This window comes from Xyrauchen texanus, chromosome 14 (assembly GCF_025860055.1).
Source record: "Xyrauchen texanus isolate HMW12.3.18 chromosome 14, RBS_HiC_50CHRs, whole genome shotgun sequence".
Taxonomy (NCBI): domain Eukaryota; kingdom Metazoa; phylum Chordata; class Actinopteri; order Cypriniformes; family Catostomidae; genus Xyrauchen; species Xyrauchen texanus.
In genome coordinates this window covers 30,797,923-30,821,960 of record NC_068289.1, presented here as the reverse complement: position 1 = coordinate 30,821,960, position 24,038 = coordinate 30,797,923, and the positions used below count along the sequence as shown (strand labels likewise).

Sequence of the window (24,038 nt, the reverse complement as noted above, 5' to 3'; positions counted from 1 at the left end):
TAAGAAAGGGAATCTAATGATCTATTACTGACATATGCCAACACTGGGGCAACAGTGACAAGTCTACTTAGGGTCCTCAAGATAACAATGACAAAAGACCAAATAAGGAGTTACCCATGTGTTAACAGAATGTTCATGTAACCTTAAAAAAAGGGTTCTTTTAAGGATATGTAAGAACCTCTTAAGAGGAATAGTTAACACAAAATAGAAATGCTGTCATCACTTACTCATCTCATGTTATTCTTAAACCACACAACTGTATTTCTTGCCAGAAACACAAAAGAAGATATTTTGCACAATGTTCGTGCCACTGTTTTCCATACAATGAAAATATATAGTTGTTTTTTTTTCCTTCCAAGCTACAAATAGGATAAAAGTACCATAAAAAACAGATAGAAATGTAAGCTGTTATTCACACAACAGATTTTGAAGACATCAGTCATATGGACTACTTTTGTGGTGCCCTTTTTTCTTATCTGGAGCTTAACAGCCACTTTTATTGTATGAAAAACAGCAGCTAAGAACAACATGGTGAGTAAAAGATGAATGAATTTGAATTTTTTTGGGGTGAATTTAGAACCCCTAAATGTTGGCTCTTTTGACCAATGGATGTCTTGCCTCTGTCAAACAAAACCTTGACAAGAAGAAGAAAAAGCTAAAAACTCCATCTAATCAAGTAAAACTGTTACTTGTTATTTTCACTGATATGGCAAGAGTAAACAAGACATATCTATGTTTCTCTCTGACAAACATACATGCACAGTTTGTAGGTGTCTTACATTTGAAACAGAGGCATGCGCTCTGGAGGGAAGGACACAGCGGTGTCCAGGAACTTGCAGGCTGACAGGTACATATCCAGCTCTGCCTGTGGGAAGCACAGTAGACCATTTCTTTCATGGCCACCCCGCAGTTTACTCCTAAAACAGAAAGAGAAAATGTATGCCTATGAAAATGAGGTAGATGGCAAAAGAAATAGCAATATCAGCAGGATGACAATATAGATGCAGTAGGTTTCTGTAAAGCAAGACTCACTTTGAAACTTCTTTATCATCTAGCAAGGTTTTCTCCAGGCGGTTAAAAATGCGTATCTGAATAAGAGACAAGCAACATCATTCACTATGAATAAATATACTAACTGCACTCACCCAATCAAACAAAGAGGCCAGTCAAATAATAAATACTCTCCATCAAGAGAGGAACTCTGTTGTAGTTCTTACCAGTTCAGTCACCATGATTGGCCAGAGTGAGGTAAGATGCTGTGATGAGATCCTCAACAGAAGAACCCGAAACATGAGGAACATCTGAGCTGACACTGCTGGGGTCTGTCCCACACGCAGGTTCTCTGTTAGACGCTCTAGAATATATTTGTAATGCAAGTTGACCGAACACATATGAATGCTACACGGCAAAAAGTATGAGGACATCATATCACCACTATATTACATGAATATTTGTTTTATACACAGACTTAGTGATACCTTGTATGAGAGGCAAATAGAAGTGGTACTGGTCGTTCTCCCCACTGAACATGGCAAAGGCCTGGCGTTTCAGTAACATAGGCTTCTGTTCAGCACTGTTGAATAGCTTCAAAGAACTACTTTGCATACCTGCACAACATGAACCCATAAAATACAACTAAAAAAACTAATCATAAACCAAACAACTGCCCATAGACACACAATTATTAAGGAAGAGAAGAATGTATATACTGTATACTTATAAATACTCACTCATCAAGTCTTTGAACATTGTCTTCTCATGAGTCAGTAGATGGTCTATGATGGATCTCCAACTAAAGCACAATATGAGAGTTCAGTGACCAGGAAAATTATTTGGGCAATAATTGACCATTTTGATATTAAGACAACAGACAAATATTGCCCATTTGCCAGTGAACAAAAGTGTTAACTCTCCATTGTATCAGTACCAAAATCTATAGACAATGTCTTGTCAATGGATTAAACACTTTTTCTGTTTTCTATTTTACCTGTCTGGAAAAACACGCTAAAAATGAGGGACTTGCCTCAACCAAAATAAGTGTTAAAAAGCAATGAAATGTTTTCCACACGTGGGGGAAATATCAGCATAGAAATCATAACAAGCAATGTACTTTATACAGTAGCTTATTTAAAATAACATCTTTACAATAAATGTATTATTTTTTTCCTCCCCTTTTCTCCCCAATCTGGAATGCCCAATTCCCAATGCACTCTAATTCCTCATGGTGGCATAGTGACTTGACTCAATCCGGGTGGCGGAGGACAAATTCTCAGTTGCCTCAGTGTCTGAGACATCAATCTGCACATCTTATCACGTGGCTTGTTGAGCGCCTTACCGCAGAGACATAGCGCATGTGATGGCTTCACACTATTCCCCACGGCATCCATGCACAACTCACCACGCGCCCCACAGAGAGCGAGAACCACATTATAGAGACCACAAGGAGGAAAACCTGTGTGATACTACCCTCCCTAGCAACCAGGCCAATTTGGTTGCTTAGGAGACCTGGCTGGAGTTGAATTTGAACCCGCGACTCCAGAGGTGTTAGTCAGCGTTTTTACTTGCTGAGATACCTAGACCCCCTATAATAAATGTATTCTTAATGTTACATTTATCACCAAAAACATTTTATATATTTCAAATATATATCTGGCCATCTAAAATCAATTAATAGCCAAGAGCTCTCTCTTTTTATGTGGGACAAATTATTTGATTTTAAACGTAATAATTATTTTATTACTTTATTTTAATTATTTGTTTCAATTACATATCTGCTTCTCAATCAGAACCCAAGAGCATGAAATCTGTGAAGACTGAGAAATCACACCCCTCAATATGTATTCCCCTGTATTTTGATTAACCATGCATGTATGCATGTATACATAGTAATTATATAGTTAAGTAAAAGGTCTCAAGCATGTCACAGAAGGTGACATCCAAAATATGCATTGACCCTTAATAATAATAATAAATCCTTACATTTATATAAAGCTTTTCTTGGCACTCAAAATGCTTTACATAGTATAGGGGGAATCTCCTCAACAACCACCAGTGTGCGCATCCACCTGGATGATGCGACGGCAGCCATTGTGTGCCAGTACTCTCACCACACACCAGCTATTGGTGGAGTGAGGTAGCCAATTAATGTATGGGGGATAATTAGGCCATGACAGATTAGGGCCAATGGGGGGAATTTGTCCAGGACATCGGGTTACACCCCTACTCTTTACGAGAAGGGCCCTGGGATTTTTTATGACAATAGAAAGTCAAGACCTCAGTTTAACATCTCAACTGAAAGACCTTGCCTTTTTACAGATATTGGGACATTAGAACCCACACAAACAACAGGGTTAGCACCCCCAGCTGGCCTCCCTAATACCTCTTCCAGCAGCAAAATTAGTGATCCCCAAGAGGTCTCCCATCCAGGTACTGGCCAGGCTCAACCCTGCTTAGATTTAGTGGGCAACCAGTCTTGAGGTACAGAGTGATATGGCTGCTGACTGTTGAGAACTGGGACCTAATTTCACCCCCTGCACCTCATGAATTGTTTGGAGTTGTGCACACCTCTTTAGTATTCCTCAATCTATCTCTCAAAAATAATGTATTCAAAATTGCATAATTGTTTTTTTAAGTAAAAAAAAATCAAACGTGTATAAGGTCATTAGAGACTATAGGTTTGAAATAGTAGTTTGTTTTTTTGGACTTCCAGAAATTATATATTTTATAATTATTTCATATCTATACAAGTTTACTATCACAGGATATCTAACTCTTTGTTTATTACAAGATAAATTAGTACTATATTCATACAAATATTTTTTGTTGTTGCAAAAATTATGATTTATCAGTATTCCATATGAGTGTACACGTCCATAATATACATGATATTTTTTTATTATTAAAATTGTTTTTTTATTCTATTCAAAAAATTAAATTAACATTATGTGGAATCAAATTATATTAAATTAAACCCTTTCCCCTGCTCATTCTCCATGCCCCAGACTCTGAATTAGCAGTAAGTAATATACTGATGCCTCATGATGACCTTTCCCAAAAGCAGTAATCACCACTCCCAGAATATCTGCCACTTTAGGGGGGTGTATGCTACTCTCAAAAATAGTACAGAGCAGATGGCACAGCTGTAAATACCTAAAGAACTGAGATCTGGGAATCCCAAAATGTTGAACCATATTTTCAAAAAGATCTCAACACTCCACTCTCATATAGGACTTATTAATACATAACTTTGGGTTCATTAAACCCAAAGCAACATTAAAATAAATGTCAGAATTAAACACTCTGGACACATTTGTCCATACCACGTGCAAATGCAAGATAACGGGGAATAACATAAGTTCTCCGGTTAGTTTAATAGAAAGGCTTTGTAATGGCTAAATAGGGGCAATAACTTCCTGGTCAATACAAAACCATGGAGAGACCGAATGCATAATAATAATAAAAAACCTTGGTTAGGCCTAACCCACCTTTGTCAATCGGCCTATGTAATTTACTGAAACATAATCTGGGACGTTTACCATTTCAAATGATGGACTTCGCTATGCTATCAATTTACTTGAAATAAGAGAGAGGGACATCTATAGGGAGAGATTGTAGCAGGTAGTTGAATTCTGGAATACAATAAATGTAAAGGAAGTAAACTATAGCAAGTACAAAACATGAACAGTATGATTTGAAAATGGTAATTTGGGTGTACTACTGAAATTATGTGAATTGTGCATCTATTTAGACTCAATAAGTGCCTGAGAAAATACTTATGTGTAGCTTATGTGTTAAGTGAAGCTCAATATGTGTTTTGACAGCCAGTTGATTCTCATGAAATTTCAATGTGAAAGAAATGAATCCTGTTCTAGATTTGTCCTGATTTGTTGCATTATCTCTTTGATAAATGAAAATAAAACATGAAAATATACTATTAATTTGTAATGGTCTTGAAACTATTTAGAAAATGTTACACTATCCGGGCATTTTGTAGATTGTTTTGGTGAAATATTTGGCAAAGAAATGTGTGATGCAGCAGTTATAATATGATATAATATAATATGATTAGCATGTAATCAAAGTACCTGCTTATCATATTCAACTAAAAAGAGAGAAGCCTAATTTTTTGGACAACAGGAAGTGGTGTATTTCTGAAAAATTTACTGTAATAAACTATTTACACTCCAGATGGTTATAAACCAGTTACCGACATCGAAAAATAACCCATTCACTCCGGAACAATAAAAAATGGACTTTGTTCCCATTTTCAGTTACGGTCTGTACGTTTTAGTTTTCAGTCCCTGAAAAAGTATTTTCAGCAATCTTATTTCCATCTCATTTGCTATCATAGTGTACTGTGTTACATTAAAGTTTGGACAGTTAAAGTTTTGGACATACTTACTCATTCCTTATTATTACTACTTTCACACAAATGGAAAATGGTAACAATGTAGCGACCAGAATGTGTTTTTACTAACTATTGAAAAACACATATAGGTCAACCACTACATCAAACCTGAATAAAACAAAGATGTGAGGTAGTCCATCTTACTGGCAGGTACACGTGGCCTCCATCGTGAAAAACATTGGGTCCATAAAGATTTCCAGCACCTCTTTCTTCCATGCTCGCTTAGTGTAGGCATATCCACTTAGATTGCTCAACAACTGGGAACCCGCACAGAAACTAGGCATGTTATAGGCACTGAGACAGAGAGAGAAACAGTAATTAAAACACCAAAAGTGAGTAGGACTTATAAATGAACCCATCTAACACAATTGTCAAGATAATAAATAGGTTTTGATTTAACCACTAAGTAGTTTTCAATAACAAAAACAGATGTAGAAGTTCAACTTAAGTGCAATAATTGTCAAAAGTTACCTGTGATTTTTTAGATAGGGAAAAACGTAATACATAAGACGGGAAATAAGAGGCACAGCTTTCTCCTTCTCATCACTGCGATACACCATGTCCAAAAGAGGTGCCAGAACCTACAGACAGGAGCACAAATACACACTCTGTTTATCATTTGCATGTACTATAAGTGTGTCTGTGTGTCTAAACATGAAATTAACTAGATTAAATCTGAAGCTGATGAGATTTTTATCATACAGTAAAAAGTCCAATAGATTGTAAAGTAATAGCACTCCTCTCCTCAACAAGATGCTTATCCTCTATCCAATTATCTGTTTCTTTGCCCAATCTAACCTTTTCTGATTCAAAAGTGTTTTTTTTGTGCAATTATTCCCATAAGGCCTGCATCCCTGAGTCTTGTCTTTACTGTTGTACATGAAACTGGTGTTGAGCGAGTAGAATTCAATGAAGCTGTCAACAGAGGACATGTGAGGCGTCTATTTCTCAAACTGGAGACTCTGATGTATGTATCCTCTTGTTTAGTTGTACATCTGGGCCTTCTACTTCTCTTTCTGTCCTTGTTTGAGCCAGCTGACCTTTGAAGACTGTAGTGTACACCTTTGTATGAAATCTACAGTTTTTTTTTTTGGCAATTTCAAGCATTGTATAGCCTTCATTCCTCAAAACAATGAATGACTGATGAGTTTCTAGAGAAAGACGTTCCTTTTATTGCTATATTTTGACCTAATATTGACCTTAAGACATGCCAGTCTATTGCATACTGTGGCAACTCAAAAACAAACACAAAGGCAATGTAAAGCATCATTTAATGAACCAAATAGCTTTCAGCTGTTTTAGATATAATAGCAAGTGATTTTCTAGTACCAATTTAGCATGATCACTCAAGGATAAGGTGTTAGAGTGATGACTATTGGAAATGGGACCCGTGTAAATTTGATAAAAAATGACTTTTTTTCAAATAGTGATGGTGCTGTTTTTTCATCAGTAATGTCCTGTCTATACTTTGTGATCAGTTGAATGCCACATTAGTGAATAAAATACCAATTTAGTTCCGAAACAGCAAAATCTGTACATTATTCCAAACTTTCTGCCAGTGTATGTTGTTTGCAATATACATGAAATATCATTATTCCTTTCACATTATATTGATGAGATTTCTGTGCATTACAGTAGGCTGATGACAATTATGGAAGAGGGTGTTAATTGTCATGAAAGTGACATCACAAAGCAATTTGGGCTGAAATATGCCCCAGACATTTCTTGGCATTTTGTTTTTGTGAGATCCACACTTATCGTTGTCGCAATTTTTTACATTTTGTTGTATTTGCGGTCATATCAGCGGCCAATTTTGAGCCCTGTATGTGTGTTTCTGCATGTCTCTTACCTCAGCCAGCAGAGCCAGAGCTTGAACACTGAATACAGATGCTGCTGAAGATGACACCATAGTGCTTCCCTGGCCAGCAGATTCTAAGAGGAAGAAAATATGGCATAGAGTAAATTTTAATGCTCCCTTGGCCTCCATTATTCAACAATAATGTTTTGTCGCCTCAACCTCTTAATAGGTAATACAACTATATTGTGAGCATGTTAGTGGTTGCTTGTATTTCTGTGCCGGTTTACCATCAAAGTCATTGCCATCATGGTCATCTTCATCTCCCTGTAGACAGACCTGAGGCTGAGCTTTCACTTCCAGGTTACGACTCAGCCAGCTAGTTTGCTCAAGAGATGAGCCGGCCACAGATCCCACCGCCTCTAGTATGCGCTGGCTCACCTCCTGTTGAAGGTGCAAATTACTATGTAAAAACACTTTGACAAGTTGATAAAAATATGTTTGTTACACGTTTCACTCTTTCTTGTGTATTTAGTTATTCAGAAAATTAATAATAATACACAACCGTTTCCACATTATCAGAATGAGCTATTACTTTTAATGTATCAACATCAATAATGGTGTTGCCGTCTCTCACTGAAGTCGTCTTACCTGCAGTTCTCTGGTATCCCTCTTGTTGTCCATATTGGGAAGTCTGTTTACACAGTCATTAAGGATGCTGCAACAGTCAAATAAACAGACAGCTCAGTGCTTCAAAAGACTTTCACTAGTACTCAACTAAGAGATCTTCATAAGAGCTAATGGGCAAAATTTGAAGACTGCCTTCTTTTGGAGATACTAAACCAGGGCTGCCCAATAGGTCGATCGCGATCTAACAGTCGATCGCAAAGGCAATGCTGGTAGATCGCACAACATTTAAATGTAATTTCATTAAATTTTTATACAAATAAATCGGTCTGTTTCCATTCAGTTTTGCCTAATCTGGGCTGTAGCTTCGCAATTTTGCGCTCTTTTCTCAGAAGTCCTTGGAAGGCGCGTATGCGCAAACCTAGTTGTCATGGCAACTGAATAAACAAAACCTCGCCCTGTCAATATTTACTCGTCATCAGAATAAGGTAAATGCCCTGGCTATTGTAATCTATTGTGCTGTAGGTGTTTTGGGTTTAGATTTAAAACTGAATGATACCAACATTGAACATTATTATATATTGTTTTATTAATTAGACGATTAATTCCATGTATGGATACATGCAGTAGTCCCAACAAGCATTTTCTTAATTTAAATGAAACTGTGTTTTTTTAGTTGGTAGATCTTATTGAGTTGGTCATTTAAAAGTAGATCCTCACACAAAAAAGTGTGGGCACCCCTGTACTAAACAAATGAAGATTGTGGCAAAAAACAAGCTACAGTGTTCTGATTGGATGTTAGTACACTGCAATGCGGTTGTTATGGTGTTCTGGGTGGTTGCTAAGTTTTTCTGGGTGGTTGCTAGGTTGTTACTGGCTCAAGTCAAAAAAGCCCGCCCTCAAATCTCTATGAATTTCCAATCTATTCCTCAGGTCTTTCCTTCAATGTAAGTCTAGGGAATTTATTCTTCAAATCCCAAACCCTAAGTATTAGCAATATGACCAGAGTGATGCTTGCCTGAGCAAGCACAACAAAATCGTTTATTCACCCAAGGAGCAAGAAGTGTCCAGGTGGGGCGAGGTTGAGCTGTACAGACTCTCTGAGCAGACAGAGTAGAGGATTGATATTCTCCTGAAGAGCCTGAGCAGACAGACTGCAAAAAAACAAAAAACAAAAAGATCAAGTAGGACATTACCATCAAGAACATTCTACTAAAACATTCACCATGTAGAAGAATACAGTGGAGGCTGGAGCTTAGTTACTGTCAAAAGTCACTGGACTTTTTTTGTGGTGGATGACATCAGATGATGGCAAATAAGATAAGGCACACTTTAAATAGAAGATGATATCAGTGGAAATTGTTACCTCTGAATGTAGACATAGCTGAACTGTAGCATTGGAATGTCAACTAAAGTAGTCCTCTGTTAGTGGAAAAGAGAGAAGAACATTCATAATGATTTTCTGTAGTTAAATGTGTATGTGTTTGTATATCTTTATAGTTCGGGGGCAAAATTGTCAAGACATTTTTACATGTATTATCCTTTTCACAACACACACTGTGTTGTGTTGTGAAAAGCAGCCTTACAGAAAATGTTGCTGTAATGTCTTAAAGTCCTCATTGAGCAGTTTAAATGAGAAACAATCCCAAAAGTGTGCTAAATCTGACAATAATCTTATTTAGGGACATTCTGCAACATCCTAATTTGGACAAACAATTAATAAATAAAGTAAAAAAAAAATGAATATATATATATTATTCTAAAACTGCAAGGAGTTTACTTTTAAAGGAAGGGTTAGAGTATGAGTTAAGGTAAGTTGGCAGTAATTATAATTACTGTTATATAGGTGTAAATATTTGCACTGACAACAATTTGATTATGAATGGTTACGATGCATCATGGAATCTGAAATTTTGTCATTATTCAATCAAATTAGATTTTTTTAAGAATAATTCATAATTATTTTCAAAAATATGCAGAAAAAAATCTTTCAAAATTGTATTGAACATTTTTTATTTAGACAGTACAGACATCCATTAGAGCACTAGAGTCACAGATGCATTTAGGACCAAAGAGGTTTGGCTTATTTGTGGCTCCACATATAAAAATAAAAATGAAAATAATACTAATACTAATGTTACATGCATTATAGATCTGATATGAATAAAAGATAGCATAATGAAACATAATGACTTGATGTAAACACACACAAAAAGACGGTATGTAAACCATAAGCGTTACTGATTTTCATATCATGTAACGTTAACCTTAATTACCAATAAATTAATAAATATGTCATGTGCAGACAGATAAGGGCCATGTTTAAATCAAGCAGTGTTATAGAATTAAAGCATATAAAGGCTGTGTTTTACACAGTATGTTGTACATGCAAGTTCCCTATTAGTTTTCAATGGGAGAGGCATCAGAACGGACGCAGCTCTGCTTGTCAAGCACTCAAGAGAAGGTTTTATCTTTTTGTGGCTGTCACATGTCAATGACTAATCAGAGGCAACTTTAATCAACCGGCATTTAGCTTTAAACTGGTTAGTTCCCTTCAGAACAGTCTGAAATCACTCCCTATTCCCTCTACAGTGCATGTAGTAATTTACTATAAACTGATGCGAGAAGGCTCGTGTAATCTGAAATGGTATCTATATCACACTGGGTGTTAATATAGTTATGACAATCGATTCTTAAATTCTGTAATCGATGCACCAAACTTTCTTTGTCAGATAAATTTTTTACACCCCTAGTTCATATGAAATTAATGGAAATCTATGGTATGTCCCTATTAAGATAGCTAAGCATTTGTGTGTTATACCTGGTCTCCTTTAATCTGATGGGGTTTCTTCACCACCTCTCTGATGAGTTGAAGTATTGTGTCTGTACGAAGCGTGCTTAATGCCTTCACCAAGTCCACCAAAGTCAATTGAGAATCACTAGCATCAGGCAAAATCTATGTACACACACACACACACACACACACACACACACACACACACACACACACACACACACACACACACACACACACACACGTAGTGTTTCCATGTTTTATGGGGACTTTCCATAGACATAATGGTTTTTATACTGTACAAACTTTATATTCTATCCCCTAAACCTAACCCTCACAGAAAACTTTCTGCATTTTTACATTTTCAAAAAACATAATTTAGTATGATTTATAAGCTGTTTTCCTCATGGGGACCGACAAAATGTCCCCACAAGGTCAAAAATTTCAGGTTTTACTATCCTTATGGGGACCTATGGGATTTGGTCCCCACAAAGTGATAAATACGCGCGCACGCACGCACGCACACACGCACACACACACACACACACACACACCATTAAAACACAATAAAACATCACTCCAGATATCTGAAGTGGAGCTGTAGGTAATATGTCATCTTCAAAAAAAAAAATCACAAGTTTACCTGAATACATCATGACAATTTTGCATACTGATTACTGTTACACACCTTGCTTCTGGAACGTCTTTTTCGGCCCTTTCTGCTACTCCATACAGCGGCCACAGAGGCCATGACCTGGACTCCAAACTGCAGTGTTAAAGGCATCAAGAACTCCAGAACCTTCTGCCTCAAGATCTTTAGAGAACAAAGACACATGATTGATATACAAATGAAGCAATAAAAATGACCTCAACCAATTCTAAGTAAATAGACTATTAACTTTACTTTGTTTGCTGTAAGTACAAGATATACCTTTGTGCCTTTAAAGTACACAGAGGTGGGTGAGGCTCTGCTGCCATGGGCGGAGTCACAGCCCTTGACCACACCCCAGAGTAAGGCCATGCTGCTTATCATGTGTGGGAACTCCTCCAAAATGGCATTGCTCGCATTTCGTAGGTCTGGAACATCACAGCCTGCAGTTGCCTACAGGCCACATTACAATGTATAGTAAAGTAAGTCAAACCATTCCTTAAAAATATAATTTGGCTCACTTGGTTCTCTAGGTAAGATAAGACATAACTGCAAAATTGTAACTGTGAAATGGATGCATATCAGGAAGGGGGAGCATTTGGTTGCATTTTATTTATGGTTCTCAAAATAGCGATAGAGAAGTGGAGTGTGCTATAGAGAAGCGTTCACACTGACAGCACATTTCAGAAGTTATTCCTTTTCAGTGCGAGTTGGCGATTTGAGGTGACATGACCATTGCTGATGTGCCAAGTTAGAGAGGTGTTCATTTGTTATGCAAATGAGCAGTCTTGCAATACAGCAACTACCATTGGTAGTGCATACAGTAGAGCATTTGTGATCCAAATCCAAATTTGTATAGCACTTTCACAATACACAGTTTCAAAGCAGATTTACTTTAATCTCCGTCAGTGTGAACACACCTTGACAGCTGTGCCCCGTGCATCCTGCAGAACATTGCCACACTAGGTGAATGCCTACATCACCCATTTCAGGATCCACTTTTGTGTATTTGTTTAAGCAGGTGGTTGTATGCCTTACCTTCTTGTGGTCTAAAAGGCAGTAGTGTGTAATTGTGGTCAGTCCTTCCAATAGGGTCAGAGGATATTCGGGTGCTATGTTCTCCCTCTTTAAGATACTACTACACAAAGAAAACCACACAATATACACCAAATTAAAGCTATGGCAACCAAAAACATTAACATATATAAATGCATATTCAACAACACCATTATGAACACCTCTAAGAAGGTCATGTACACCCACACTCACACAAACAATCAAACATGAATTACTTGTTTGAAGCTTTGACTCCATCGTGCTCATGCTGTTTAACAAGCTCATCCAGGTTCCTGCAGATCTGGGCAATAATGGGCGAAACAATGATGACTAGCGATCGTCCTAAATACGGCAGCACTTCACACAGAAGAGTCACCCAGGCTGGGTGCATGGCACAACCGTATTGTGGGTGCAAAGCCCGGGCTGCAGCTGACACAAACATGCCCTGAGCAGTGATAGGCTGACTGGGTACGTAACGCACTGCTTTGATGGACTGCTGGAACATCACAGCTGTTTGCCACTCTCGAGCCAATGCTGAGGAGGGCGGCTCTGTGCGCCTCTGCTGGTTGGAATGGTGATGCTCATCATCATGTGCTTTGGTGGGAGGAGGACAAACATGGTGCTCCAATACAATCAGAACCTTGAGAAGCTTCAGTAGGGCAATCTGGAGTGGGTGTTCAGCCCAGGTCCCATCTCTGCCAAAATTAACCAGACTCGCTTCCGAGAGCTGTGCTCCATCCTCTCCTTGGTCTTCCTCTGGCAATGTGTGCTGGTCAGGCTGCTCAGCACGCTGGCAGACATACATGGAGGCAGAGAGCGTAAGAAGAACATATTGCTGCACCTTGTAGCCCAAAAGAAGGTTGCGCACAGCCTCCAGACTAGAACCGCCCCTTGTCTCTCCGATCTGAGCCTGCTGGACCACCCTCACCAATTGGATCATCAACTCGGTCAGCACCTCCACGCTTTTCACCTGTACCTCCCGATTGGCCTGAAGTTGGCGAGTGGGAATGCTTGCATAGGAGGGATAATGAGAGCGTAGATAGCACAGGCAGAGACAGGTGAGTAGCTCTATCAGGAGAGTCGGTGGAGAAGAAGGGGATGGTGGTGAATGGAGAGGAGAGGAGAGCGGCTGGGATGGGTCGGGAGTGGCTGCACTAGGTGGAGTTAAGGTCTGCAATCCCCCATAGAAGTTGCCACCTTCCTGAGCCTGACGGTGCCTCTGCAGAAGGTTCTGGATGAGGTTGAGATGGGCAGTGGAGCTGCAGTCTAGAGAAGTATTGGAGAGAGTCTCCACAAACGGCCCTGCACTGGTCCGGATTATGGTCTCTAAAATAGTGAAGGCGTAGAGAATGCGCTGGCTCTCATACTGCTGTTTATAGAAAAGAACATGCCGGAACAACGAATCCACTGCCTCCCGTTTCTCCCGCTGGCGCTTCAGCAGCCGAGACTTCGCCATGGCCTCCAACTGTCCATCATCTTCATCACTCGAGAGTGAATCAGAAACCTGAGTGCGTTCCGAATCCACCCTCTTAATGCCATTGACCACGCCCTCCTCCTCTACACTGCCATCGTCAGGCCTTCGCAAGTAAGGGGCGGAGCTTGAGCTGGAGTTTTCTGTGGAGTTCTGAGCACCACAGGTGTCTGCAGATTCTGTGTGTTCACTTTCCTCATCTTCCTCCTCTCTTTCCTCATCTTCCCCCTCAGTCTCTTCACTCTCACTCCTGGACAATGCTGGGGAATCTGAAGGTGTTTCGAATAGTTCTGGATCTCGCTCCAGCTCTGCCCACAATGCTTCACGGTCTACTACAGTGATACGACTGACGAAGGTTTCCTCTGTTTCCTCACCAGTACTTTTTGTGATGGATCTGTCTCTGTAGCTACGTGCCTTTATATGACCTAAATCACATATACAAAAGTATAAGACACCATGAATAATAATATCTATAAAAACACGAATATATGACTCCTTGACATTATTTTCTATTACCCAAAAATGATCTACAAGATTTGTTATCTAACATGAAAATAGTGCTCTAAATTTTTACCTTTGGCTTAAGTGAATATTTTCATCTATAGCATAATTATAGCACAATAAATTACATAACTTTCATCACATATTAGCACCACACAAACAGTACAGGAGTTTCCTATTTAGACAGGATTTACAGTGCAATCCCAGTACCAAGAACAGGAATTGACAGTCTGAGAAATTAACTCTTTATTAAATTAAATTACTTTATTATTTATTTTAAATAAAGAGGTACAATTTTTGTAATTATAATTAGTTTAAAATCATGACATTTAAATGTTTATTGCTACATACTGCTTAATTTGAAAATGAACTCACAATCCCACAAATATGTTGTGTGTTTGCATGTTTTTGAATCCATACCAACTGAAAGATTATGTTTGACGCTCTGTATCGGTGATCTCTGTGTTCTCGGGTCCAACAATAAGAGCAGAACCGGTTCCAGGATACGGACCACATCACTGAGAGAGAGAGCCCGCACCAACCAGTTCTGTGCTGCGGCACTGACACTTCCATCCTGATTGTTCAAACTATCTAGTACCACAAACAAAGATCTGAGAAAACAGAGATTAAGAATTTAAGAGTGGATATGGCTGGCACAAAGCCCTGAGAAAATGTGGCAGAATATGTTAAATTTGTTGAAAGAAATATTGGGCAAGTGACCTGTCAAAGGAACGGTTGAGAGAAAAGCTGCGACTTGTCTGGATCTCCCGTGTCAGATGCCACAAAACCGAGAACCTGTGGAGTGCCTCCAGACATACAACCTAACACAAACACACACACTGTTAAATAAATGTTTATGTTGAGCATGTAACTGTATAACAGGAATAGTTCACCTAAAATGAACAGACAGAAATGAATGTCATTATTCACTAATAATCTTTACCTCTGCTGCAGCTTTCAAATCAAATAATTGTCAAACCTCATTGGTTCTTTAATGTCACGTAACCAAACATTATGTTGTCAAATCTAACTATATGTGTCATAATTAATTAAAACTATTTGATTTGAAAGCTGCATAAGAGGTGAAGATTGTTAGTAAATTGATGTACAATTCAATCCGTTTCTCTCACAAACCTATCATTTGGAATCAGAAGACTTGGAATATAGCACAAAATTTATAGCATGAAATAAATTCATGGTGTTTTTATAGTGTTTTCTTGTCCTTATTGGAGCTTAACAGTCCATGGTCATTAGAAACAATCAATGTATTGAAAAGATCTATGTGAAGCTTCTTTACACATACTTTCTTTGTGTTCCAAAAACAACCGCATAAAGGTTTGGAATGGCGCTAGTTTGAGTAAATGATGACAACGTGAGTTGTGTGATTTCTGAACTATTCCATAAAAGGAGTCAGGGTCAAAAATGAAGGGGGGCTCTGGGCAAAAATTAGCTCAAAATTCAAAATGTGGAGGTAAAAATTGGCATTGTAATCTATTTTTTTGTTTATAATCTTTTGATATGGTTTTTAATATTCTATTTTAGTCCTAATTATACAAATTATGACATAAAATATGCGTTTATGTTGATTTAATTATTAGGGTAAGTGGCAATAAATTCTTAACCTTGACAATATGTAATAAAGGAATATTTCAGATTCAATACAAGTTAAGATCAATCAACAGCATTTGTGGCATAATGTTAATTACCTCAAACATTTATTTGGGTTTGTCCCTCCTTTTCTTTAAACAAAGCAAATAATCAAGGTTACAGTGAGGCAAGTTTTGGATATAACTTTACACAGAAAATGTTAGTCTGTGATTTTATCACACTGAAAATCATGTTAACACTTATTGTTTATGTCTTGTGGCTATTCTTTTGAAACAATGACCCGATTCACTTCCATTTTAAGTGCCTCACTGTAACCTAAAATGTTGCTTTGTTTAAAGAAAAGGAGGGGGTGAGTCAAAATACATGTTTTTGGTAATCCACATTATGCCACAAATGCTGTCGATTGAGCTTAACTTGTATTGAAACCGGAATATTCTTTTAATTCATTTATTAAATTGAAGTTTTTAGCATAAACAATTGAGACCATTTATGTTTCAAATGGTTAGAAAAAATGTCCACATAAAGTAAAAAAATGCCCTTGAAAATCAAATCCTTAATGTAAAAGACAGAACAAGAGAAATGCAGTACCTTGTCCTCATTGAATAAACCCATGCAGATGATGTCTTCGCAGATGGATGCAGATGGAGCCAAGCAGTGAAGTCGATAGAAGAGCTCTACGCAAGATATGTGATGCTCCCTGCGCTCTGTATCTAACTGAGCCCATAGCACCTGAGATAAACGCTATAAATGAGAAATAATAACACGTTTATTCCAAAGATTAATTCCACAAAAATTTAACGAAATGTGAGAATTACCCATTTCTATTTCACACTTTCCCATTCACAACTGAACAAGCTACACACATGGCTGGTAGAGCAGCAACAAGCCAATCGTAATGCAGCATTACCAGGTAAAAATCTGTGGAATCCTCAACAGTTTTGAGAACAGATGGGTAGATGGGAGGCAGTGTGACCATTTGCAGCTGTCCACTGAGTGGGTTGGCATCAGAGTTCTTATAACGTTGGTTCTTATCTTGAATGACGAGGGCTAAAGACTGAGAGTGATTGATCAGTTCTAGAAGAGAGGAGATTGCAACATGTTGCACCTACAAATACAGAAATGAAAAAGAAGATTATCAAATAATTTCAACAAGAAGGGCAATGCAATACTTAAAGGAGAAGTGTGTAATTTTGTCAATGTTGAAATACTTTCTTCTATCCCAGACATCTCGAAGTAAGCCATTTGTAGGTTTACTCTCCTGAAGAGTGTAAACAACGTGTCGCTTTTAAAACACTGCTCTACTTGTTTGCTCTGACATGTCTTCTGATGCACCTAACAACTAATTTAGAAAGTATCTACAGTAAAAAGAGGAGAAGTGGTGGATTTTAGAAGAAAATAGAAGGATGAAAATAGAAAGTGTTGGCAAGGAAATGGCATTGAGGAGACAATCTTGGTCAAAGTTTTACAAACAATTCACAATTGTCTAGGATCATTCCCTGCAGTTCTAGCACAACTTGCTGCAAATGTGCATCATTTGTTTTTAATCTCTTTTGTACATCATTTGGATAATAAATGTGCATGTCTAAAAGATCATTGTAATGTTTAATGATTTTCATTTAGTGTAATGTCTGTTTCCATAATCATCTTTTATGCTGGTAAGGGCAAAAAAATACCACTGTGTTCCATATTTTTCAGACCTATTTGTTAGCTGGCCAATATAACGCAGATTAGACAGCAAGCTGTCTCGTAACAAGCAGGCCACATTACAGTCTCAATGAGTATGTAAAAAGGGCAATTCTATTGTTTGCATCTGTGATGAGGACTATGAACGATACACTGAAATTACACTCCAAATCTTTTAGTGCATTCAGTGCTTAAGCTCAAAAAATAGACCTCCCTCAAAATAACAGCATAGGTTGAGCCAATGTTGCGTGTTGGGCTGGTTGGAATTCTCAAACAAACAGCAGTGTTTTAATAGTGCCACAGAGCTGCAGTGTTTATACTTATACAAATGGCTTACTCGTAGTTGTTTCTGCATATCTAGGATAGCAAAAAGTTACATTGAACAATTTACACAAATATTCTTTAAACTACAGCTGTCAGAATGAACATGTTAAGCATGCGATTCATTAAAAAAGTTTAACACGTAAATGTTTCTTACATGCGATTAACACATTTACCGTAAATACAGCATAAACCAGCATAAACACTGGTTGGAAGGGCGGAACCTTTGTAATGTGTCCACCCGGATTTATTAAACCGACGCACACACCATAACACACAATTAACAGCACTTCTGTGACAGTGATAAAATGATGGAGAAATTACCTCTTAATGCTATTTGATGAACAGAAACAAGCCCATATGGCACTTGTGATAGAAATCAAGTATTTGTCAGCCTATGTAAGGCGCATTTTAATAACCTCAGAAGCACGACCAAACACCAAAACACAGAATTAGATGTTTTTGTCTGCAAGAGCTTTAAATGTGGGGTTAAAAGCAGTGCTTCACAATGGCGCTGATGCCCTGATGTGAATTGGGAACATGGCTTCACGATTGCTGAAGCAAAGTGGATAGTCAGTCTACCAGTAGATTAACATTGTGGAGGATGTGAGCATAAGAGATTTAATGCCCATTGCAATGAAAATGCAACCTATGTACTAGTTCTTTCAATTAGTCAACCTCCCACTTAGACTTTGGGAAAAATGTGTTGTTACTTGAATTGGTGCTATTTTAGTTCATTTCTATTATTATACTGTGGAAGGCTTTGTTTGGAAAATGTTAATAAAGCATTATATTGTTACATATGGTTTTGTGTTCTTTCTGACGATGGAAATAAATGCATTTTAACAGGAAAATAAGTAAATATAGGGTCAAATTCCAGCATTTTTAAAATATGTGATTAATAGTGATTACAAATTTGAATTGACTGCCAGCACTACTTTAAACCTATTTCCATCTTTGAGTACATAGTGTCGTACCTGGTAGTCTTTCGTCAGGCAACACAGAGTCATCAAAGACCTCAGCCACTCAGGAAGGGTCACAGTATCTGAGGAAAGAAAAAATATTAGAATATGTATACATGTAAGCAGTTTTGTGCTGTAACATGCTACATGTGAAGAAGACTTGATGTAGCAGTATGAAGTATGATTCCTTACTTTACCTGTCTTGTTGAACATAGTTGTGTGCAAGTCTTGGCTCTCTTCCTCAGTGAAATAGACAGGAAAAGTTGTGCATTCCAGGAGAAGTTGGCAGACAACAGTAAAGGCCTGGCGGCATGCCTCGGATATCTCCCCTTTACCCTTGGACTGGAAGCATCCCATCCACTCCAACTCTGCTGGTTTGTGGTCTTTACGAACAGAAAACCCATGAAGGGCATGGATCCTCAGTTTACTAGGGTTGAAAAACTCAGCAAGTCTGTCTTTGATAAGACCCAAATCTCGGTTGCCTTTCCGTTTAAATGGAGACCGCTTACTGGCCCGAGGAGAACCATTCTGATCTAGCTGATTTGATTCTTCCTGTTTATTGCTTTTTTCAGGATCCACTACATCCAACAAGTGCCTAAAAGATAAAGGAAGAGAATTTATTATGTATACTGTGCACAGTATACACTCTCTGAGCACTTAATTGGGCACACCTGTACACCTACTTATTCATGCAATTATCTAATCAGCCAATCGTGTGGCAGCAGCACAATGAATACAATCATGCAAATATGGGTCAGGAGCTTCAATTAATGTTCCCATCAACAATCAGAAAAGGGAAAAAAAAATATTTCAGTGATTTTGAACGTGGCATGATTGTTGTTGCCAGACGGGGTAGTTTGAGTATTTCTAACAGCTGATCTCCTGGGATTTTCACATACAACAGTCTCTAGAGTTTACTCAGAATGGTGCCAAAAACATAAAACATAAAACATACAGTGAGCGGCAGTTCTGTGGATGGAAAAGCTTTGTTGACAAACAAGGATAATGGAGAATTGCCAAACTGGTTAAAGCTTATAGAAAGGCAACGATAACTCAGATAACCCCGCTGTACAATTGTAGTGAACAGAATAGCATCTCAGAAAGCACAACACATGGAACCTTGAAGCGGATGGGCCACAAAAGCAGAAGACCACGTTAGAACCATAGTGTTCCTTATAAAGTGCTCAGTGAGTGTATGCTGCATACTGCAACAGTAAAAGGAGTATGGTAGTATGCTCTTCCAAATACACCCAGAGTATTTGAGAATTAGTGAATCACCTTTTGATCAAAGATGCCAGTATATCCTGTACACATTTGGACATGTTTTCTACAGTCCCTTCTCTTCTCCAAACATGCTCTGCATCAGAGTGCACCCCAGCCTCTGATCCACTACAGCCTGGTAGGAGGTGCTGTTCAGATGGAGAGGCGCTCAGGCCTAATCCACTGTCTTCAGAGCGCAAAGGAGGGTACGGACCTTCCTCTGGCTCTGCCTCCTGTGCATCCTGTCCATTCAGACTGACCTCACCCGAGCTGTCATCATGGTTACCATCCACCTGGTCACTCTCCTTTTTATTGTCCCCTGTTACCTGACATCACAAACAGAGACCTTTTAAAACGCATCCATTTCCAAAGTAATGTAGGCATTATAATATAGAACTGAGGAAATATTTCCATATATGCAGCTAGCAATGCATATGGTTAATGATAAAGTATAATTCCTAGCATTAGGAAATATTATTTGCCTGATTATTAAAGACCTCATCATACCTGTGTTTGTCCTACATCTAGTGTCTGTGACTCAGCCTCCGTGTCCATATAAGCCACTGGCATCTGGATCTTACTGAGAACTTTAAAACACGCTCTCATGGCCTGCGTGAGCTCCTGTAGGCTAAGGAATGTCATGTGACTATGCAGTGACTGCAGCATGCTGCCTAGCATCAGTGGCAGGTATTGCGTTTGAATATCTGCATAGAGCTCCTAATAAGAAAGCCAAGCAGTGGAATCAAACTAAAGCTCATTAATACATTTATTCATGAATCACATTTAAATGCACAAGAATATTCTCATTAACAAGAATTTGGTCATTTTCCAATCTTGTATGCGTAATTGAAATGCATTAACCCGATTGCCATTACCAAGATTAAGCCAATGTACCAGTTTCTAATAAAACAATTGGACAGCTACCATATAGCTGTATTAATCAGAATTCTAGATTATGTAAACACCATATTTTGTAAATATAAACTGTAACGGAATATTCATTTAAAACTGAGTATGTCCTAAACAAGACTCTGGTAGTTGTGGAAAGGCATGTTATTGAAGAAAAACCTCTTACCAACATTCAAACAAATTAACATAAATCAATAAACAGAAGAGTTAAAGCACTGTAATAAGTCTTGCAGAAGAATACATTTTGCGATTCATCACAATCTTGTTTGCTGCTGTCAAGGACATAAAGAGAATGAATGAGCTGATTAAATTATTGTGCAGAATAACTGACTATGCAGCGAAATACATGGCAAGAATGTGCATTTCCCAGAAGTATAGCAGGAAATGTCTTAGTTTATTCTGAATATGCTGATTTCCAAGAATGCACACTATGTCTACACCTATTTTTGGAATAAAGGCTTAACCAGAATATGGACCTTAATCTGAAAATGATGTGCATGTAGAATTGGCAATCATGAAGTGCAGAGCAACATTTGGAAAAAGTTGTTCAAAGACGAATCACAAAAAGAGATCATACCAGAGGTATAACGTCCAGCAGGAAGATAATGAGCATGGAGAGTTCAGTCACTGAGGGAGGGCTACTCCAGTTTTTAGATGGACCCTTCCCTGCGGGATCACTGAGAGACAACCGTAACTTTATCATCATAACATCATGCCATCTATAATCATGTAATTCTGCTTATGTGTTTGCATGCTTTTACCTGAGACAGTTCTGGAAATGCTTCGTCATGTAGTCCCAAAGATAATTGCTGCTCATGGCACTCACAAGCATATTGACAGTCTTAATAAGCTCTGAAGAGTTTTTGTTCTCCTTGATTTTACTGCATAGATGAGAATAGTATTTGTGTATTAATCCATCATGTTCCACTCCTCATTTGGCAAATAATTTTACACAAAGTTGCTTACAGTGCATTCAAGGTATACATTTTATCGATATTTAGGGTGTAAAATAAATTTCTCACCAGTCATGAAACACTGGATTATTTTTATTTCAAAATATATATTTTTGTCCCTATGAAAATATAATTATTTAGCTGCCATTTTTTTCTAGCATATTTGTGACAAGCAGAGCAGGTCATTGAGTTACTATCCCAAGCACCTATTGAGCACCTATCACAAAAACATAAAGACCAATTGTGACCTTTTCCTTCATACTTTCATTTTGGTGGCTTAATCCACGAAACATTTGTGTCGCACATGCATCCTAGGTAGCCTTGCTGGTAAATGATAGTAATTCATTTTTGCTGTTAATAGTTCTAAATAATTCTGCTCATCAAAATCAACTTTTACTCACATTTATCGAATTTTGACCCTGTCCATTTTTGTGCTCCCTGGCAGTTGAGCAACAGGAAAACATGTCTATTTTAAAGTTTGGGCCCACTTTATATTAGGTGTCTTTAACTAATATGTACTTATGCATTTGATGAAATTTACTTATTATGTACTTATATGTTGTTCCATTGTACTTACGTTTAAAGTACCTGCATTTAATTACATCTGTAGTAACACTGTTAACCTTAGGGCCGATTTATACTTCTGCGACAAACCTACGCCATAGGCGGTATTTTAACTGTATTTTTTAAAACTATTTAAACCTTTTCTAAGCTTGTTGCTACTTTTCTTAGGGAAGCTTATATAGAGAGTGTAGAAAAACAAGTTCTTCCACTACGTTAACTCCGGGATTAATAACATTGATTCCAAAACAGAAAAAAGACCTACTGTTGGATAATTGGAGACAAATCTGTCTGTTATATAATGATTATAAAATATTTGAGTCACTGTTTGCAAATAGAATTAAGTCTGTTATGGACCCCCTTATAGATAAGGCCTAATCTGGTTTTATAAGGAAAAGGCATATTTCGAATAATATAAGACAAGTCTTAGATTTACTGGACTATTCACATCTAAATGCTGCTGATGAATTTATAATCTTTTAAGAGATGGTTTTTAGTAGGCATAATACAAACCAGTCCGTTATTAAATCAAGAAGGCATGTTGCACACTTATTCTGAGTTTCTAGCTAACCATGGAATTCCAGTGACCCCAAGGGAGTTCTCTATTGTCATGAATGCAATTCCCACAGGGGTCATGACATTATTCAGAGCTAACATCCAGAACAGTATTGCGCCCCCTTCTGTTTCTGATCTACTTGATACTTCAGTTGGACAACTTTGTTTATTGGAGTTATTAATGTTAATAAAACTATTTGTTTTTTATTTCAAAATGATATTGTCTCCACTCCACATTGTATAGTTTACTGGAATAGATTTGTGAAGGAATTAGATTGGAAAGCTATCTGGACTCTGCAAAACAAATATTTACTGTTAAACAAAGTGTAGGAAATTACATAAAACATTTTGACACAGATACTACCCAGTAAATAATTTTCTTGTTAAATTTAAAAAGGATATTAATTTGAATTTTGTTTGTGTGTGCGTTTTTTTTTGTGATACATCTGCCGAAACATTGATTCATTTATTTTGGCATTGCACACATGTAAGGAAACTTTGGAAAGATTTGGCTAGATTTATGATATGTATTTATTATTATTTAAGCAACTCAAGAGGAAGCATACAGTATTTTTCCTAATTTATTTGCTCCCTGCAATAAATAAAAAATAATATGCAGCCTACCTAAATGTCAAAATGTTAAAATACTTTGAACAAATTTTTAAGACTACAATAATTTAATAAATACTTTTGAATCCACAAATTACGTTGCTTTTGTTTATTTATGAATGTACAATTAGCATTTTAGCTGTATAATAACAGAACAACACAGACAACAGTATAAATCAGCCTTTTCCCCTATGCCCAAATCCTACCTCCTACTCCTAAAGTGGCAGCAAATGTTAATTTTGTGAGAATTTTCCAGAACAACTTTGTATTGATTGTATTTTCATGTTAGTACATAGTAGTTAAAGACACCTAATATG

At 37.6% G+C, this 24,038-nt stretch overlaps 1 protein-coding gene across 1 annotated transcript in view; it reads right to left on the bottom strand.

Annotated features, from left to right (window-relative positions):
• Nucleotides 1-24,038, bottom strand: part of LOC127655424 (protein dopey-2-like) — a 45,052-nt gene that overhangs the window by 4,073 nt on the left and 16,941 nt on the right. The window contains exons 11-37 of the mRNA XM_052143255.1: nucleotides 21,805-21,924; nucleotides 21,621-21,720; nucleotides 20,642-20,851; nucleotides 20,153-20,460; nucleotides 19,072-19,469; nucleotides 18,890-18,957; nucleotides 16,816-17,013; nucleotides 16,497-16,649; nucleotides 15,021-15,121; nucleotides 14,721-14,911; nucleotides 12,565-14,224; nucleotides 12,311-12,410; nucleotides 11,555-11,725; nucleotides 11,312-11,437; nucleotides 10,651-10,785; nucleotides 9,196-9,251; nucleotides 8,879-8,983; nucleotides 7,854-7,920; nucleotides 7,493-7,646; nucleotides 7,257-7,339; nucleotides 5,879-5,988; nucleotides 5,552-5,701; nucleotides 1,731-1,792; nucleotides 1,479-1,607; nucleotides 1,218-1,354; nucleotides 1,033-1,088; nucleotides 780-917 (exon numbers count right to left, since the gene is read on the bottom strand). Of these exons, the coding sequence (XP_051999215.1) occupies nucleotides 780-917; nucleotides 1,033-1,088; nucleotides 1,218-1,354; nucleotides 1,479-1,607; nucleotides 1,731-1,792; nucleotides 5,552-5,701; nucleotides 5,879-5,988; nucleotides 7,257-7,339; nucleotides 7,493-7,646; nucleotides 7,854-7,920; nucleotides 8,879-8,983; nucleotides 9,196-9,251; nucleotides 10,651-10,785; nucleotides 11,312-11,437; nucleotides 11,555-11,725; nucleotides 12,311-12,410; nucleotides 12,565-14,224; nucleotides 14,721-14,911; nucleotides 15,021-15,121; nucleotides 16,497-16,649; nucleotides 16,816-17,013; nucleotides 18,890-18,957; nucleotides 19,072-19,469; nucleotides 20,153-20,460; nucleotides 20,642-20,851; nucleotides 21,621-21,720; nucleotides 21,805-21,924 (5,286 nt within the window). The remainder of the gene's footprint in view (nucleotides 1-779; nucleotides 918-1,032; nucleotides 1,089-1,217; nucleotides 1,355-1,478; nucleotides 1,608-1,730; nucleotides 1,793-5,551; nucleotides 5,702-5,878; nucleotides 5,989-7,256; nucleotides 7,340-7,492; nucleotides 7,647-7,853; nucleotides 7,921-8,878; nucleotides 8,984-9,195; nucleotides 9,252-10,650; nucleotides 10,786-11,311; nucleotides 11,438-11,554; nucleotides 11,726-12,310; nucleotides 12,411-12,564; nucleotides 14,225-14,720; nucleotides 14,912-15,020; nucleotides 15,122-16,496; nucleotides 16,650-16,815; nucleotides 17,014-18,889; nucleotides 18,958-19,071; nucleotides 19,470-20,152; nucleotides 20,461-20,641; nucleotides 20,852-21,620; nucleotides 21,721-21,804; nucleotides 21,925-24,038) is intronic.